At 35.6% G+C, this 17751-nt stretch overlaps 1 protein-coding gene across 3 annotated transcripts in view; it reads right to left on the bottom strand.

The window, feature by feature from the left end:
• Positions 1-2410: 2410 nt before the first annotated feature.
• LOC145998704 (uncharacterized) overlaps positions 2411-17751 on the bottom strand; it is a 61738-nt gene continuing 46397 nt past the window's right edge. For 2 of the 3 annotated variants that reach the window (XM_083135192.1, XM_083135191.1), the window contains 2 exons: positions 14448-14645; positions 2411-9067 (listed from right to left, as the gene is read on the bottom strand). In XM_083135192.1, the coding sequence (XP_082991318.1) occupies positions 8472-9067; positions 14448-14645 (794 nt within the window). In that variant the 3' untranslated portion in view covers positions 2411-8471. The remainder of the gene's footprint in view (positions 9068-14447; positions 14646-17751) is intronic. The other variant, XM_083135194.1, reaches the window with a different exon arrangement.

The raw sequence follows: 17751 nt of genomic DNA on the forward strand, positions 1-17751 counted from the left end.
GTGTGATACGATTTCTACAGGCAGAGGGGCACAATGCAGTGAAAATTCACCATCGAATGAGCTGCATACCGGAGAGGCATGCTGTCTTCAGGCATTGTCTTGCTTCATGATAACGCATTATCATGAAGCAAGACAATGCCTGACTGCATGTTGCTGCATCAACGCAAGACCTTCTTCGACGATTCCACTTGGAAGTGTTTGATCACCCTCCGTACAACCCAAACCTACCACCGACTGACTTCCACCTTTTCCTGGCGATGAACAAGTGATTGGGAGGACAGTGCTTCCACACCAATGCGGAGCTTCGGGTACCATGCAGACCTGGCTCAACAGACAGGCAGCACATTTTTTTGCAGAGGGTATTGGAAAGCTGGTTCATCGGTAAGATAAATGTCTGAATCTTCTTGGTGATTACGTTGAAAAGTAGATTATACGTGTACGTAACTTTTGTCAATAAACCCATTTTGCTATTCACTGTGGTTATGATTTCATGCCCTATCGGAGCTTGAAAAAAAATAATAATAACCCTCGTAGTCTATATATAGTCTTGTTATAAAATAATGACATAAAATTCAATGAATCCAGGGTTTCTAATATGGTGTGGAATCTCTGTCTTATCTGAGGATCTAGTTAGTGGCAGGAGCTGGGCCCACAAGGTCCACAGTGCAGAGGTCCAGGCTTTATAGACCCCATGTGAAGTCCGGTATTCTTGAAATTTATTACAACAGTGTCATATTGTCTGGGTGTGTAAGGCATGCGTAATCGTCCAAAGAAAGGTGAAATAAAGAACATATCTTTCATTTTTTAAATATACTGTGACATCCGGATCTTGAACGTTCTTCTTTAATGCTCAGTATTTAGAGGAGCAGGCATTAACAAACTCAGGACAGTGGTCTGGTAGGCAGGTTTTCAATTCCAAGGTCTTCACTGCCTTGTCAGATAATGACCATGCACACGCCCCATGTCTCCTACCAACACATGAGTGAGTCAAGGTGTAACATCTTCCACCAATATGCAAAACTAGTCAGACATTGTATTAATTTTCAACAGCTTGCATTTAATTTTTCACTCTGTATTATGCATTGTTCCATTCAAGATTGTTGGGAATTGAAACTTGGGTTATGATTATTTTATGATTGCTAGTGAAAGAATAATAGAAAATATGTAAATAGTTGCATTCCTTCACTTTCATATATACAGAAAAAGCAAGTGATTGACAATGGTCCACTATGTCTAAATCTTACTATGTCAACATGTGTTAAAAGAAAAAGTGATGCTGGAAATGGTTTTGAGAGACATTTTCGAAAAACGTTTTCAAGGAAATTCAGACTGGCTTTGCAGATGTGACGTGATGAATAAGCTTATTATTTTTAACTACAAAAAGTGTATACAATCATCAAGAGAGTACAGATTAGAATCGTCTTAATACTGCAGTGAAAAAAACACAGCCTGTCTAAAGTTAATCTTTTATGGTTTCTTTAAGTTAAACAGATTTATTGCTGCCCTTACTAGAATTTATGTTTTTTTGGTTATCCAATGAAATACTATTGAAAAAACAACAACAGGGAAACATTAACAAAGAGATTGGTTAATGCTGTCTAATGTCTACTATTTTGCAAAAGAAGACCTGCCATTCCAAAGCCATCAGGAAAATGAAGAAACTTTAATAATCAATAATATGGAATTTCTTATAGCAAGTGAAAAGTTACATCCCCCCTTTCAAAAATTACAATTTTCTGCAGTACTTCAGCAGACAATCAAAATGTTTTAATAAATTCAGTTTATTTCTTATCTAATTCAATTTTGCTAAATATTTCCAAATTTTCACAAAAATTGCTTGCTGAAAATTTGAAATGTTTTTTTCAAAGGAAAGAAAGGGGTTAACAATTTCTAAATGCCACTGAAGATTACCCTGAAAATTCATGATGCAACGTCACATATGAGGGGTTCAGAGCACAAGAGGTGTCACTCCATTCAAGACAATTTTGAGAAAAAGACAAATTAAAGTAACTTAGTACTATGTTTAGCTGCTGGAGCACAAACATAGTGGTGCCTTTATGAGCAAAATTTGAAACTTGGGAGATATTTACTTCTAGCACCGAAATGTTGATACTTCACACTTGTAAGTTTCAAGAAAAGTCGAGTTACGCCACTTTTGCTCGGAACCCTCATATATGCTTCAGAGAAAGAGTGAGAAAAGCTTCAGATTTGAATGTGTGCAATCAATAGTGCCTGAATTTATGAATACACCTGCCAATGATGTCACCATATTTTGCCCCTTGCAAAATATTTTTTCCATTCAGGCAAAAGTGCTGGACTCGTCAGCAAGTCATTGTCAGTACACACTTTTTGCACTTTGCCAATTCAACAAGATTTAACTCCTTAAATGAGCAATAACCACATGTCTTGTATAATTTATTTATTTTAGAAAATGTAAAAACAAAATTTACATTATTTACATATGTTCATCTTGGTACAGGTAGCCAAATTCATTTAACTACAATCAGTATCCTTATCACATGACTTTCTTCGATTTACAAAAAGAAAGAAAATTTCTCTACACCATGTTTTATGAAATAATTCAAATACAGAAGTGTGATATAATAATGATACTAGTTTGAAATATATTATTTACTCTTTGACTATTTATTTCATTCAAAATTATTACATAAACATTGGATATTGTAGAAACTCTTGCAGTGTAATTAATAATTCATATTGGAAGTTTTACATATTTTTTGCCTCGTGATGTAATAAAACGTCAATTATTAAATATCCTTGCAATTTGAGAATATGTAGAAAAACTCAGAAAGGGTAGATGAAACGGTTACAAAATCAAATCTGGCAACAAATTCAGAGACTACCACATCCACATGAGGTAAATGGATTTTGTTTATATACTTTCAGTATCTCTGTGAATTTAATTTCATGTTATTCAATGTTGCATTACACAGCATTATATATATTTGTTCCATGAGGTAACTGAAAAATACTGCCGTTGGTTCAGAAAATTTTCATTACCAGGTAGTTATGTAGAATACTGGAAAGGGAATTAATATTTTACAGGAAGAATCATCAAAAAAATTATACAATCTGTTGAGAGAGAGAGATACTTTTATAATAAGAAAATCAGACATACAGTAGAGCGTCGATTATCCGAACGTCGGTCAACCGAACGACCGCTTAACCGAACTGTGTACTCGCTCGCACCTGTTACTCTCCCACCCTACCGTCCATCATGTAGGCTTGCTTAGACAGACCAAAATAAAGGATTTTTTTAAACGTTAATTTTGTGTACTGTGTGTATTGTTCATGCAAAATGCGTATGTAATATGTACATATTTTTGTTTAATAAACTGTACCACATACTATATATGCCTACTAAAGTTGCCTTTGTACGTTACTTTGTAATACTTAAAGAGATGCCTGTTTTTATGAATAAATTTACTGTACAGTACTTCTTTGTGGCAAATAAACATGTACAGTTCGATTATCCGAACAAACCAGTTTTCCGAACACCCATGTCCCCCAATTACTTCGGATAATCGACGCTCTACTGTACTACCAAACATATCAAGTTAGGCTCCACTTAAAAATACTAACATCACTGAGGAAAAATTGTGAAAGAAAGAAATGAAAGAAGACCTTAATTTTGCTGATTATACCGATTAAATAAATTTAGTTGTCTTGAAGCCTTGGCATATTCCACTAATAGAGTAAAAAAATATAGCAGTTCTACAATACAAATTAAGTACATTACATGACATGGCACATTGTATAGGCATTTGTTTTCAAGTAAAATGGTCAAGTAATATTCATTATATAATTAGAGAACTGTTCTTCAAGTACATGTGCAAAGATCAAACTTGCAACTTCAATTTACAGACACAGACGATTGCATGCAGTATTTCTTTTTACTGCATGTTTAGTAACGAAGTGCATTTTTGAGATTCCCTGTTGAAAAAATAACGCAGTTAGAATGTCTATAAAGAATTTGCAAGATGAAGCTATTGCTTTGATATATTTTTACAATATAGCAAGATAAACAAGGAAATAAAATTGTTATTATTTTTCTATCTACTATCTGTATTACACAGAAGACTCTTAAAAGTGTTGAAAATTGTTCTCTTCTGGAAAAGTATTAATATATGTAATTATAAAATAATAAATATTGTTTACTTTATTTTTATCCTTTTTTTACATAGTGGTTGTTTTGCTCCCATTGAAGCGGGCATAGTGTTTAAGAATAGAAATAATTTGTAACTCAATGAATGAAAAAATCTTAATTTATTGATAGGAACCAGTGGTACCCACTCCTCTTTTTTTAACTTTACTTGGCTTATTTGCCTAAGCAAAACTATGATACTCTTATCACAATACAAAAATACACTTTTCAAAAATACTGCATTACTTGTCACCAAACTTATGCTTTTTTCTCAGTTGCAAATTCTTGTCATCACCTCATATTAATTTTCTCTTTCTCAAGAATGGAATAGACTTTGTTTTTTATTTGAGGAATTGTCAACTTTCGACATGATAGATCTTTACTGAGAAAATGTTTTGTATTCAAATAAAAAAATTGCACCCTCTACAGACACGGATAATTAGAGTGAAAAAAAAACAGTTCCTAATCATAGATATATATATCTAGGTATATATATCCTTTTTTTTTTACATAATCAGTTGTGTTACCCTATTTTCAACATATATATGTTTTCAAGAAGTTATGCTGGCATGCAAGTTCCATACCATCAAATCAAACTGATAAAAAAGAGAATCATTTTTAGGAAACAAGATTGTGTAAATGATGAATTTATATTCTACTTCTAAAAGAAGTACCAATTTTATTGCACCTTTGCACTATTTTCAGTTCAAAAACATGACAAAACACAATGGCAGTTAGTGTGAACATTTGAGAATCATTTCAGTACGCAAGTTCATGTAATGTCTTGCACCTAGAACGTTCAGTCTAAGGCATCAGGCTTTGGGCTCGGGCTACAGAATGAACACTGGTTTTAGTCTCCTGGAGAGAAGCATAACAGTTTTTCTCCTGAGATTTCGGCCAGTGTATGGGACAGGTGGCCACCCACCTTTGTGAGGAAATTGCAGTGCTATGAATGAGTAGTGTATCCCAGTCATGGAGACCTACAACAACGACTGGCGGGTCATCATGCTGACTACACGTCACCCTGTAACTGGTTGGATGATTGCTGAGAGTGGTAGGTAAATGATATTAGATTTATTTATTGGAATTATTTCTTTTATTGTTTTGGTTGTATGTGTTTTGATTAGAGTTGCTTTTTTTACTTTGTTTGAACGTAGGATTTTAGGATATATGGCCCTGGCCCTCAAAAGCTGTTGCACCATGATATTAAGTTCATGTAATCCCTTTGAAAGAAAATTCACATTACGGTGTTTAATAATGCTGAAAATGTGGTTCCCTCTAAGCTACATAAAGCTATTTTAATGAGAAAAAAAATAGTTGAAGCTTTTCTTATACTATAGAAGAAACAACTTTTTACCTTTGCACTTCACTTGCATCTATATGCTCTCTAAGACCTTTGGTTGACAATGAAGTTACTTTTAGACCTAAGTGGTCTAGGCAGAGTTCTGTACTCTGTGTGCAGGAGATACAGCTTAAGAATCAAATAATGACTAGTTTAATTTACGAAAGCTAGCTAACAGCAAATACATGGAATCAGATGCAATGTACACATTTCTTCAAAAATCATCTGTTTGGAAGAAAGTTACATTTCCATTTCTTACTGATGTGTGTTTCATGTACGTATGTACATGTAAATATATATATAGGCCTATAATGATATGTACTCATTAATGTACTGAGTGTATGTGTCTATTAAACATACAGAAAAAGAGACTTTCACTTTGAAACATTACATGCCAGTAATACTGAGTTGGATTGTTTAAGTTGTTCAAGTGCCGTGCATAATACTTCCCAGATAGCACGTTAGCTTGTGGCAATCTTACGATAGCTTCCTTATAGCTTATCAAGCAAGCTTGATTTGGCAAGCTGGATGCAAGCTTGATGCATGTGCATGGTACTTAGTGTGGGTGGATGCATTATTTAAAAGTATAACAATAGACACATTAAACATAAACAACAGTGACAAAATTAAATAAAACAAAAAAAAAGTGGAATGAAGCGAAATGTCAATGCGACATCATGACCCTGATGTTTCTTGCAGCAGCCGCTAGATGGTACTGCCAAAAATGTGAAGAACAAACATAACTTAAGATAACGTAAGAAGAAACATAATGATATATTTGATTGTAATCAGTGAAAAATTGTGTTTTAAAATCCTTCAAAAGATGTGTGAATATTAAAGCTACAAGGAAGAGAAGAAAATATAGGGCAGTGAATAAAAGTAAATCTCCCATGGAGCAACCTTTTTGATTCCAAACTATATAATTAGGAGCTTGATGTGGCAATATAAAACTGTTTTAAGGTTGGTTAGTTCATGTGAACTTTACAGCCTGATCGTTACCAATGTGTACTAAGAGATTGGTTAGTTCATTGAACTATCCAGCCTAGCTACTCCCTATTTTCGGTTGAGCAGGAAAATGTTCTTATTAAAAAAAAAGTGGCAACAAATATTGGTGGTTGACTATTGTATGACCCCCAATTGCTTTTTATTTTGCTGTTATGCAAATGTGCATTATAGCCCATATTTGTGCTATCAATAAAGAGAAAAATCAGTTTAGCTTGACGATGTAAGCCAGAATGTAGCTTACATCGAGCATCCTGTAAGCTTACAGCTAGATATGGCAAGCTGGATGCGTGCTTGCCTTAGCAAGCTTGCTGCAACTTCCAATTCTGGTAACTAGATTGCTATATGCAAGCTAATAGCTTGCAATGACAAGCTTGTTACAAACTACTTTGCTTGCCATGGGAAGCTTGTTACATGCTTGCAGCAAGCTGTCTGTGCTATCTGGGTTGAAAACACAAAAATAGTATAAAAATATCTGAAGTGAAAAACATTGTTAAATATCACACCCTGGAAACTGTTTTTCAGTTAATACTGTACACTTATCTTGAAAATGTAGATGTTGTTTCAGTCAGATGTTATAATTTTTTTCAATTGAGTAATTATGCAAGTAATTGATATTTCTATGTTGCGAATTTTGATGTTTTCTGATTAATTTCGAAGACCCACTGTGGAAACGCCAAACTTCATGGATGAAATACTAAAACTGAGTTTACCACATCCATTCTTTATTTTTAAATTAAATTAATGAACATTCATAGATAGATATTGTTAAGAACTGTTAGAGTTTTCACAATTCTACCTGATATCAGTAAAATTTTTCCTATTTCCATATGTATGAAAAATACACACCATAATGTTATGAACAAAATATGTATTAAAATTGAATTGAAGAATGAGAAATTTAAAATTGATGTGTGTTTAGTTTTTTTGTTTTTTCAGTGTAGAACTATTGTCCTTTTATATATCTTCTGTGTGTATACACTAGAAAAGTGGATATATGTTTGCAGAAAATGAAACAAAGAATATCAAACGAGAGACTCTCACTTTTTTGATGCTATTTGTAGGAAAAGATAAATTATCAAAGAAAATCAGCATTCTCATGTCTTACCTATATACTATAAGGTTTCATTTCAATGTAATTATTCAAATGATACCTCTTATTTCAAGCCTTGAAGTAAGTGTAGTTTTCTGAAACAATATCTTTTAATGAGTACATAACTACTTACTTTAAGAACAATGTTTCAGAATTGTTTTCTTTTATAGTTGTATATTTTTCTCCATAGACCAAAAAAATGTATTTAATTTTATGAAATATTCAAACGACCTGAACTAGATTACCATAATGACTGAAATATAAAAGCAACAGTTTCCAGGGTGTTCAAGAAATATTCCTTATTTTTGACAGTTAGTTGTCTAAACTGTGCACCTGTTTATCTAAAATCCATGGCAACTTTGTACTAAATCTAAAAACAACAACCATATAATAATTACAACAGTTAAGGCTGTTTCCACATTCTTCTTAATGTCTCTGTTCCTTTGACACTAAAGAATCAGAATAAATGCACATTGATGAAAATATGAGCATGTACAACAAGAATCTCTGTATTGTCCCATGTGAGAAACACATTCAGACATTCCCCAGTATTGGAACGGTGGGATGTGTGATATGCTCTTTACAGTATTTACTTGAAATTAAACTGCTTGAGCTCCAGGCTATAATACATTATAATTATGTACATAACATGATTTTTTGTTCATGTTTTCAGTTTAGGCAATGATGACATGAGAACATACATGCATGTCACTCACCTTTTATTTTCTTATACCCTATTTCAGTTGTTCTCCTGAACTTTCATCCTCTAGGATTCTACTAGGGCATTATTCCTCATCACAGGAATCCTACCTCGCTCACAAAATCCTAGATGAACCTGCGGTACCTTCAAATCCAATATCGAATGCTCATTATCTGCCGTTGCTTTCCGAAAGATGGTCATGCGTGTCAATTGTTGTCTGGAAGATGATTTTTTGTCTCACGTGAGATCCACTGTCATCACTCCAAATATCTTTCTCTTCTTCTATTTCTTCTTTTTCTTTTTCTTCATGTTCTCCACTGTTCCTTTGGTTCGTATCATCTTGCATTGCAGTATTGTCTTCTTTGTGATGTTTGTGCTTTCGAATGTTGTTCTTCTCGCACGGGCCTCTGTTGTGATTATGAGGATGCTGCTTCTGATGGCGAATGTGCAGGGGGTGGTGGTAGCCGTTCCGATGGTCGACGATGTTCCTCAAGTCCACTCTCTCTCCCGTAATGTCTGATTCCAAGATTTCATCTAATCTGTCTTCAGCCTCCTGTAAGGGGTTAGTGGAGTTCTGAGTGATGGTGTTGGGTGCTTGTGTATCGTATGTGAATGAAATAACAGAAGGTGGAACCTCACCTTTGGGCAATTCAATGGTACATAAGTCGATCATGGGAAACAGGTAAGAGTCGAAATCAAAAGTTCCGTTGTTGTCGATTTCTCTGGCAAATTTGTAAAGAAAGCTTGGTATTGGCCTTGCTGTTGCTGTAAAGAAAAATTGCAAATGAGTTACAGTCATACTACATTTTGAATCTAGAAAGTTATATTAATTTACACACTATATTTAATATAATTTTCCAACACCATCTACATTCAAACAATATGTTAGAAATGGTGTGAGATGTCCAAGAGCAGTCGGCAAACTTTATATTCTCCTATTCGATAATGTATTTAAGGATAGGGACGCTATGAAATATCTCACTCAAAAAGTGTTATGCTTGTGTTAGAGAGCAGACTCATATGCATTGAAAAAACAAGTGAGTTATGAAAAATCGAGTATCAAAAACAAGGAAACAGCAGTGATGGGGCACAATGGGTGACCATGCATCACCCATTGAATATCTGCTTTTCAGGACTGTGTTGCACCATAGAGTTTTAGGAGCATCATGAAATATTAAGATTTTTGTCGTGATTTATTTGTGTATTAACCCCTTAAGGCTTGGATGGGCCTTTGGCCAATGCCAGGGCAGTTTTTCTCGAATTTTCCTCTCCTTTAGAAAAACTGCTATGGTATTCCAAAATCTGAAAAATGACATGTACTTAGAATTCCTTCGAGAGCATTCACGTGTATCTTCATGTGGTTTGCTTTCGCTGTTGTCTAGATATTATCAAAAGTTTAATAGCCACGATACCTTAGCTAGATGCGGTTGGTCCTACAGCACACAAAAGAGTGAACCTCCAGTACTGTACAGTATTCACTTTGAAAATAAAAAATAAATTATGTCTTACATTGAGTCATTGTGTCCCACACTGCAGGATACATGCAGGTTTGAGTCTCCTGGGGGAAGCCTAACAATTTTCTCCCAAGATTTCAGCCAGTGTATGGGACCGGTGGCATACACTATCATGAGGAAATTGGGGAGATACGAATAAGTATCGTAATCCAGTCATAGAAAACCAGAAACAACTGGAGGTTTGTTGTGTTAACCACATGTCACCCAGTAACTGGTTGGATAATGATCGCCCACCTCTACTGAGGCATGTGGGAGTGAGGCTGGCAGTTGGCAGGTAGGCCTTGGCCCGAAAGAGCTGTGCAACAGGTTATTATTGAGTCATTGCTTTGTTTAAAGTTCTACATAATAAATAATGTTAACCACACAAATACCAGAAACAGCAGATCTACTAATAAATCAATAAAAGACCAAATACATGAGAGTCGCAAAAAGTATCCACAGGAGAGAGATATTAAATGTAAATAATATGCAGTTGGAAGAGGTTAATAGCTTCTAATACCTGGGCTCCTTGATAACAGCAAAAAATGAAATAAAAGAAGAATTCAAAACAAGACTCGTAGCAGGTAATACTAGGAAAAATCAAAAAGTAAGTTACACCCCCCCCCTGTATAAAACAAACAAGACACATTAGAAAGAAAATAATTATTGGAGAAAAATGCATGAACATTTAACTTTTTTTACATAGTCACCAAGGTATTCCAAGCTCTTTTCGAATCGTGTGACCAGTTTTTTAATTTCTTGTGTGTAAAAATTCCGTCCAATTTCAATTGACTTGACTTTTGTGCTCATCGGTTAACAATTGTGGCACCCAGTGAGAACACAGTTTACTATACACCCAACTGGTCATGAATCAGCATAGACACACAATTGTATGATATGTTCAGTTCACTTGCAATCTCTTTTAATTTTCACATGGTGGTTGGCAAGGATGATTGCATTCACATTCTCCGTTTTGTCAATAGTGTTCCAGTTGCAGGCTGCCCTACACACTGTTCGTCGTTCGTTGCACATTGACAGGACAAGCCCTGCCCTTACAGCTGGCTTGAATCAAGGCAACTAGTTACCACGTGTCAAAATTACAGAAAGCTTGTACGAACTTTGTCATGGAATGTGACATGCTTGATACAAGCATCTCAAAGCCAACTATCAGCTAGATTCAAGCTTACCATGTCCAACTTGCTTTGACAAGCTACAAGCAAGCTACCACACCACAGGCTTTTGTGCTATCTGAGATGTGGTTTATAAGTCAGAATCAGAATTAGTGAAATACTTATAAACCAAACATAAGTAGAGAGTTTAATATTTGGAAGTTGTGGATATGCGAATCTTTAAGAAATTACGTGTTCTATTTCAATTCTTCTTCTTTTACTCATCATCTCTAATTCCAGCTTTTATTCATTTTTAACCACCCACAATAATCTTTCAATTATTGTAATAAATTTGGCAAAAAGTGACACACTAGACAATGGATAATGTTCAATTAACATTGCATGCTAATATAAACCATTATGACTAACATTCAGAGAACTATTAAATTATACTCTGTCCTGGGAATCTGTGGAGCAAAGTCACACATATTGTTAGAGAAGGGGAGACTGTGAGTTGTCGGAGCAAAGTAGTGTGCACTTCTGCAAATGGCTGGTTGCTGCATGCACTTCCTCTATCACGAGTTCATTACTTAGCTCTCTCGAGTCATTACTTGCACAGAGACTTGTTTTCGTTCGCTCACTCCAGACATTCCCAGGATAGAGTGTATGCAGGGCAACACTGAGCGGAAGAAATGGGGAGAACAGTGTGTTCTGATGGAGGTTCTGTGATAGCACAAAATGAGCATATCTGTTCCATGAATACTACCGGAGTATCTATGTGCATGTATTTTGCCACATATTCACCATGTGCTACCTTCCATCCTATGCTGTCATGGCTCTGATGCAACTTACCGCTTGTCATTATATGCTTACAGCAAGCTTGTTCACTTTACATAAAAAGCTTGTTTCAAGCTTGAAGCAAACTTACTGAGCTATCTGAGATATAAGCAGAAACTTATGCTATGTTTAATAAATGCATTCCATCCATGCATTTAGACACTTTTTGTAAAAGGTCGATGTACAGAATGGCAGAATCTTAGACAAGAAATGAAGATGCAACTAACCATCATTGGCTCATGTTTGTTAGTTACATACCACTGAAGAGATGGGTAGGTTTATGACTTGAGAATGGCATCCGGTACATGACTACCATTTCTGCACAATCATTCCTGCAGTCGTCGAGGAACATCCTGCATACCTGGATGTAACATGTCCACAGGAAAGTGCGTGATTTCCTAACAGATCCTTTCGAATCGACCTGCTACAACTGAAGAATCACCCAGATTCCTGTGGACATGTTACATCAAGCTATGCAGGATGATGAACCTCAACGACTGCAGGAATATTTGCTTAGAAATGGTCATCATCAAGTCACAGGAACGTAGCTAGAATAGTCAGTTTGAGGGGGCCAAATCTATAGTGTGTTTCTATGTAAATGTTGCCATAAACCATATATATATTAGTGTTTGTCTCGGCGACAACCCCTTTTATTTAATCAAAACCGACTTTGATGATGTCATGTATTCTGATAAATGATTCTACATCTCATTTCTCCTATACATTCTGGAGAATCCTCTTGTGGATTGTATTTATGGCTGTCTATATATCAGATATTAAGTTTACGGAGAGACATAACTACTACATTTATGTCTCAACACAGCAACAAATGCAATCACCATGAGAATTCTCCCAAATGTGTAGGTTATGAAATCAGCTTTCACAGAGAGATGCTTTAAAAAAAATCATTCAGATTTGAACAATTTTGTATTTTGAAAACAGTTCTGCATGTAAGGTCAAGTGTTTATTTTCCTCTATATCATCAACAAATCATCAAATAAATATACATAAACCCAGTTTTTGAATGACAAGTATATTTTGATACTTATTAGAAATGCTTATAAATTAGAGCAAAGTGAACATGAAAAATATTACTATTCCTATTTCTTTTCAGATAATAACATAAATTTACTTTCATGTGGTATCATACTGACTTGGTACTGTTGATACTTTTTTCCCCCTGTTTTACTATTATTTCTTTCCGATTTAAAATGGCTTATGCTGTACTGAAAAAAAATCAACAAATAAATACTGCCTCATATTTTTCACCCTCTTGCCTCTGCTCTCCTCTCTTCCCGCACCCCTCTACTCTCCACTTGCTCAAGGGCAGCGATGTCAACCCTAACATAATTTGGACCATGATAGTAATTGACACTCTATGTTTAACATAGTGGCAAGATCAAGCAGAATGAGCAAAATGAATTGAAAACAAAAGTTTATTTGGGAAGAAAAATTAAAATATCTGAGTGGAAACATATTGTGTCAAATAACGCAGGGATGAGTTTTGCTACCATTTCCTTCCTTTTATCTTTTCCATCTTTCCCTTGAGCCCCCAAAAGCATGAAAGACCGATTTCTCAAATTTGTCAGTTTCGATGCAAAGGGTCATATAGTGAGGGCTGTCCTCTCACAGGAACATTTTATGACAGGTAATTCAGAGAATATTCGGTTTGCAGGGTTGTCGGCGACCTTTGCACCAAAATTTGTTGATCAAGCTTGTTGCATTGTCTCCATCCAAGCTTTGTGCTGGTATTTGGGCTGCCTTATTTGCCAAGATGTTTTTTTGAGCAAGTGAGATCGCTTTATATTCGTTTTCTGACTGGAGTTTAGACTCCATGTGTTGCCCGATTCCCTACTGTTGACCACTAGGCAGAGTCTTTGATTCCATCTGTAAGGGAAGGGTAATTTGCAGGAACTTTCTAGGAACTTTGGGCAAGGGTAATAACCTCAAGGCAGGCAGATTGTATGACTTTGGTTACAAACTGGTAAGCAAGGAAAGGGTGTCCTACATTTGCTTCTGAAGATTTTCTTCAGAATAGGAAGTTTGTTCTTTGTGCAGTGTTTCCAGCTCTGCTACAAAGTTATAGGATTGTTGATTTGTTGTTTTAAGTCCACTTTATGCACAGTAAGGCTAATCGGAACTGGACCTACAGTTTAAAGTGGGATCCGAACCACTTGTGCCTCCACCGGGTATCGAACCCGGGACACCTTGATTACAAGGCAACAACACTACCACTGCTCCATCGGGGAGGCCCACAAAGTTATAGGAAAATGTATGTTTTAATTTAGGATCATTTTTAATCAATCAATATTTTGTTTGGGGGGAGGGCTATTTACAACTGGTGGGGCCATGCCCCCCCGGCCCCTCCCCTAACAACATGCCTGTCAAGTCATAAACCTACTCATCTCTTCAGCACAGCAGCATATAATTATGTGATGACATCCTCTGCACTATTCATGTCCATGATTAAATCTCTTGCAACTATTTATTCTTTTCTCTATACCTCTGTTTCAAAATGTCACCCTTTATATGTGGTTGAGGTTCTCATCCCTTTTACATTTTAATTAATTGGGGAAACTAGAGAAGTAAGGGAATATAGGTGATGAGGTCAAAAGTCAACCACATAATGTACTGAGTGGGCAATAATATGTAAGTGAATTAATGTTATCCTAAGTTTGTACACTCCACTATCATGTTATTACTCACATGCCTCTTTCGAGCAATTCATGTCATTGAAGTACTTGGTTGGGTTAAGCATGTTTCCTTCTTCATCCTCTACCTCCACGGCAAGACCAAAGTTCTTGCCGGACACTCTCCATGATCTAGCAGCAGGGCGGATGTTGAATTCCACCCACTCGTCTCCATCCAGGGACAGCATTTTTGAATCTAGCAGTTTTCTTTTAACTGTTAAAATAATAATAACAAAAATTAGTCAATTTGCAAAGGTTACACACTCATATGTATATCAATTGAATTGATTTATTTTACTTCGCATTTCTGTCAGTTTTGACTAATTGCAAAAATGACGATGAGTGATGATATGATGAAATTGATGAAGGGACAAACACATATGGTAGGCACACAACGTAAATCCCACAGAGGATTATACTGGCCATAGGTCCAGATGCCAAAGTCTCGTTAGTCTGCAAATTGCAGACCAGGATGTACTATGTGGAAGCGAGGTAGACATTTGAGTGTCTTGAAAAAGGGTTACACCCCAGTTAGTTATCAACTGCTTACACACACATACATAGAAAGTTCTACATTGACAATTAAATTTCAGTTTTTGTAGTAATTCTATGCAGAATTTAACTTGTATGTACGTACATATTGCTTGCATTGTAGAATTATTCCTCTTGTAGTTTACACTTGTTACAAGCATTTAAACATGTATTTTGGTGGAATATTTCAGGATAACACACACTCCTTTATCAGACATTTATAAAAAATATACATATTCAAATTGTGTTTAAACTTTTTTCCTATTTCTCTTCATATTATTATTCACATCCAATAACATACATTTACTTCACTTCTACAGTAAGTAGTGGTGGCAATTAGGGGCCAGTTGTTTTCCCATTGTCACTTTTTGCCCCCACACTATGGTCTCTTACTGCTAACCATATCTACCAAGAAAAAGTAAACTGTACTTGCACTCCCCCCAAGTTATTTCACCCAGTTACTGTACTGATATTAAATGTGGTAAGCTCAAAAACAAAGAGATGTTATTGTGGTGAATCATTCTCCATGTCATGAACAGGAAATGGAAATGAGGAATTAAAAAATAAGAATACCACCTCACTGCATTCCATATGTGACATTATAAAAATGAAAGGATGAAACTCAATTGGACAGGCATCATCAAAATATATAGATTTTCATTTATTATGTATTTTATGAACCATACTGTATACACTATTGGAAAAATACAAAAACCTTTTGCAAAGGTGAAAAAGGATGCTAAAATTAACTATAATGATGATGATGATCATAAACTGAACTGAAGTTTAAATAGCAGAAAGTACAGGGTGTCTACAAATTATTGAAAGCGGTTTCATGATGGTACTGTACATGTATTATTGAACATATCACAAAGTAACTTTGCAGTTTTGTAGAGAAACTCAACAAGTTTTGTGACACGTTACAAGTTATGGGAGTTTTATGTTCTCCGCGGTGCCGTTGAGCATATTCGTGACTTTCCGGAACTCAATGCTTTTTGTGCAATCTCAAAATTTAGAGTTTACAGCCGCTTCTTCTTCAGCGAACAACCATTACAGAATACGGGTATCTTGACATGTTAGAAAATTGGCTCATGCCACAGTTCGAGACAGGCAGTGAGAACTTTATCCACCAGTTGGATGGTGCTCCACCCCAGTTCCATCACGATGTCCACAAAATCTTAACCACAAGAGTACCAAACCGATGGTTCATTCGTTGTGGAAATAATGATCAACAACTGCTGTCATTGCTCATGGTGACTTTTTTGTGTGTGGGGTTATGTGAAGGATCTAGTGTTTGTGAATCCATATTACCGAGTGATCTAGCAGAACTGGAGACTTGTATCATCAGTGCTTTTGATCGAATTGATAGGTACATGGTTCATCACGTTTGGGAATAACTTGATTATAAAGTCTATGTCTGCAGAATCACGAAGAGGGGGCATATCGAACACTTGTAACATGTCACAAAAATTGTTGAGTTTTCTACAAAACTCTAAAGTTACTTCACAATATGTTCAATAATACAGGCAGTAACATCGTGAAACTGCTTCAATCATTTGTAGGCACCATGTATTTAGTAGGTGTTATAGAGTGTAGAAAGTTCTTGCACAGCAGGGCCGTAGCCAGGCTGAGCTCCCGCTTGGCATTAGGTAAAACTATTTTGTATAATTTGTTTGCAGTGAAGAGTGAAAATGTAGACAGCAGATATTATTTTGCTCACAGCTTGGTGATGGATAAATTCACAGAACATAAACTTCAACTTGTTTGTGAGCTGAAGTTGAAGTAGCGGCAAGTATTTAGAAGATTCTCTAGACTATAGAATGTCCTTTCACAGAGGAGCTTCTTTATCTGTACCTTTGCTGCCCCTGTTGCGGTCTCCCGTTTAGACAGAAATCTGTGACTTTGACGTCATCATCCACATTCCTTCCATATCTGCATCAAAGGTCAACAGTTCCTAACTTTTTGGAACGAAGGGAAGTTTTATTCCTTCAGTTGGGAGTAGAATGTACGGTATGCACTATGATTGAATATTGGGCATTTTTTTTGTAGATATAAATATCTGTATCATCAAAAGTATTGTGTAGTATATAATAACTTAATAAAGAATGATGTCAATAGCAATTAACACTTCAAGAGATGTTTTAGAAGATACCTATAGAAAAATGTACTATTTGTGTGATATTTCTAAATTTTATATTAACTTAATGACACCCCCCATCCACACACACACACAAATAATTTACCTTCATGTAACACTATTAAACTTTTGAAAATGGACTTGGTTTACAAAGCCCCCCCTGATAACCCGTGAGCCTCCCCTGGAGATCAATTCTAGCTACAGGCCTGCTTCATTTCCAAAACTTGGGAGCTGTTAACCTTTGATGAGGAGTAAATTTGCATAATGACATAAAAGTCACAGATTTCTGTATAAACAGGAGGTCGCAACATGGGTAGCGACGGTAGTTTAGTTTAGTTTAGTTTGTTTGCATCCAAGGTGTACAAATAACAGTACATGGTAATATAGGACATGCCAATACTTACATTACAATACAATACTACATTAATAGATTTTACACATACAAATACAAAATACATAGCCAAAAATTGTAAAAAATTGGGTCTTACTCTGGTATTATATCAAAATCACAAAAAAATATAACATGAGAAGATATAGATTACTACAGCCTACTTCTAAGTGATACTAATTTTCCACCTTCATTTGACATTCAAATTTACAAGAAGAGTATGTGATTATACTACATTATATACATTTTGTCTTATGTAAAAGT

Source organism: Lepisma saccharinum, chromosome 14, assembly GCF_977018435.1.
Source record: "Lepisma saccharinum chromosome 14, izLepSacc3.1, whole genome shotgun sequence".
NCBI lineage: Eukaryota > Metazoa > Arthropoda > Insecta > Zygentoma > Lepismatidae > Lepisma > Lepisma saccharinum.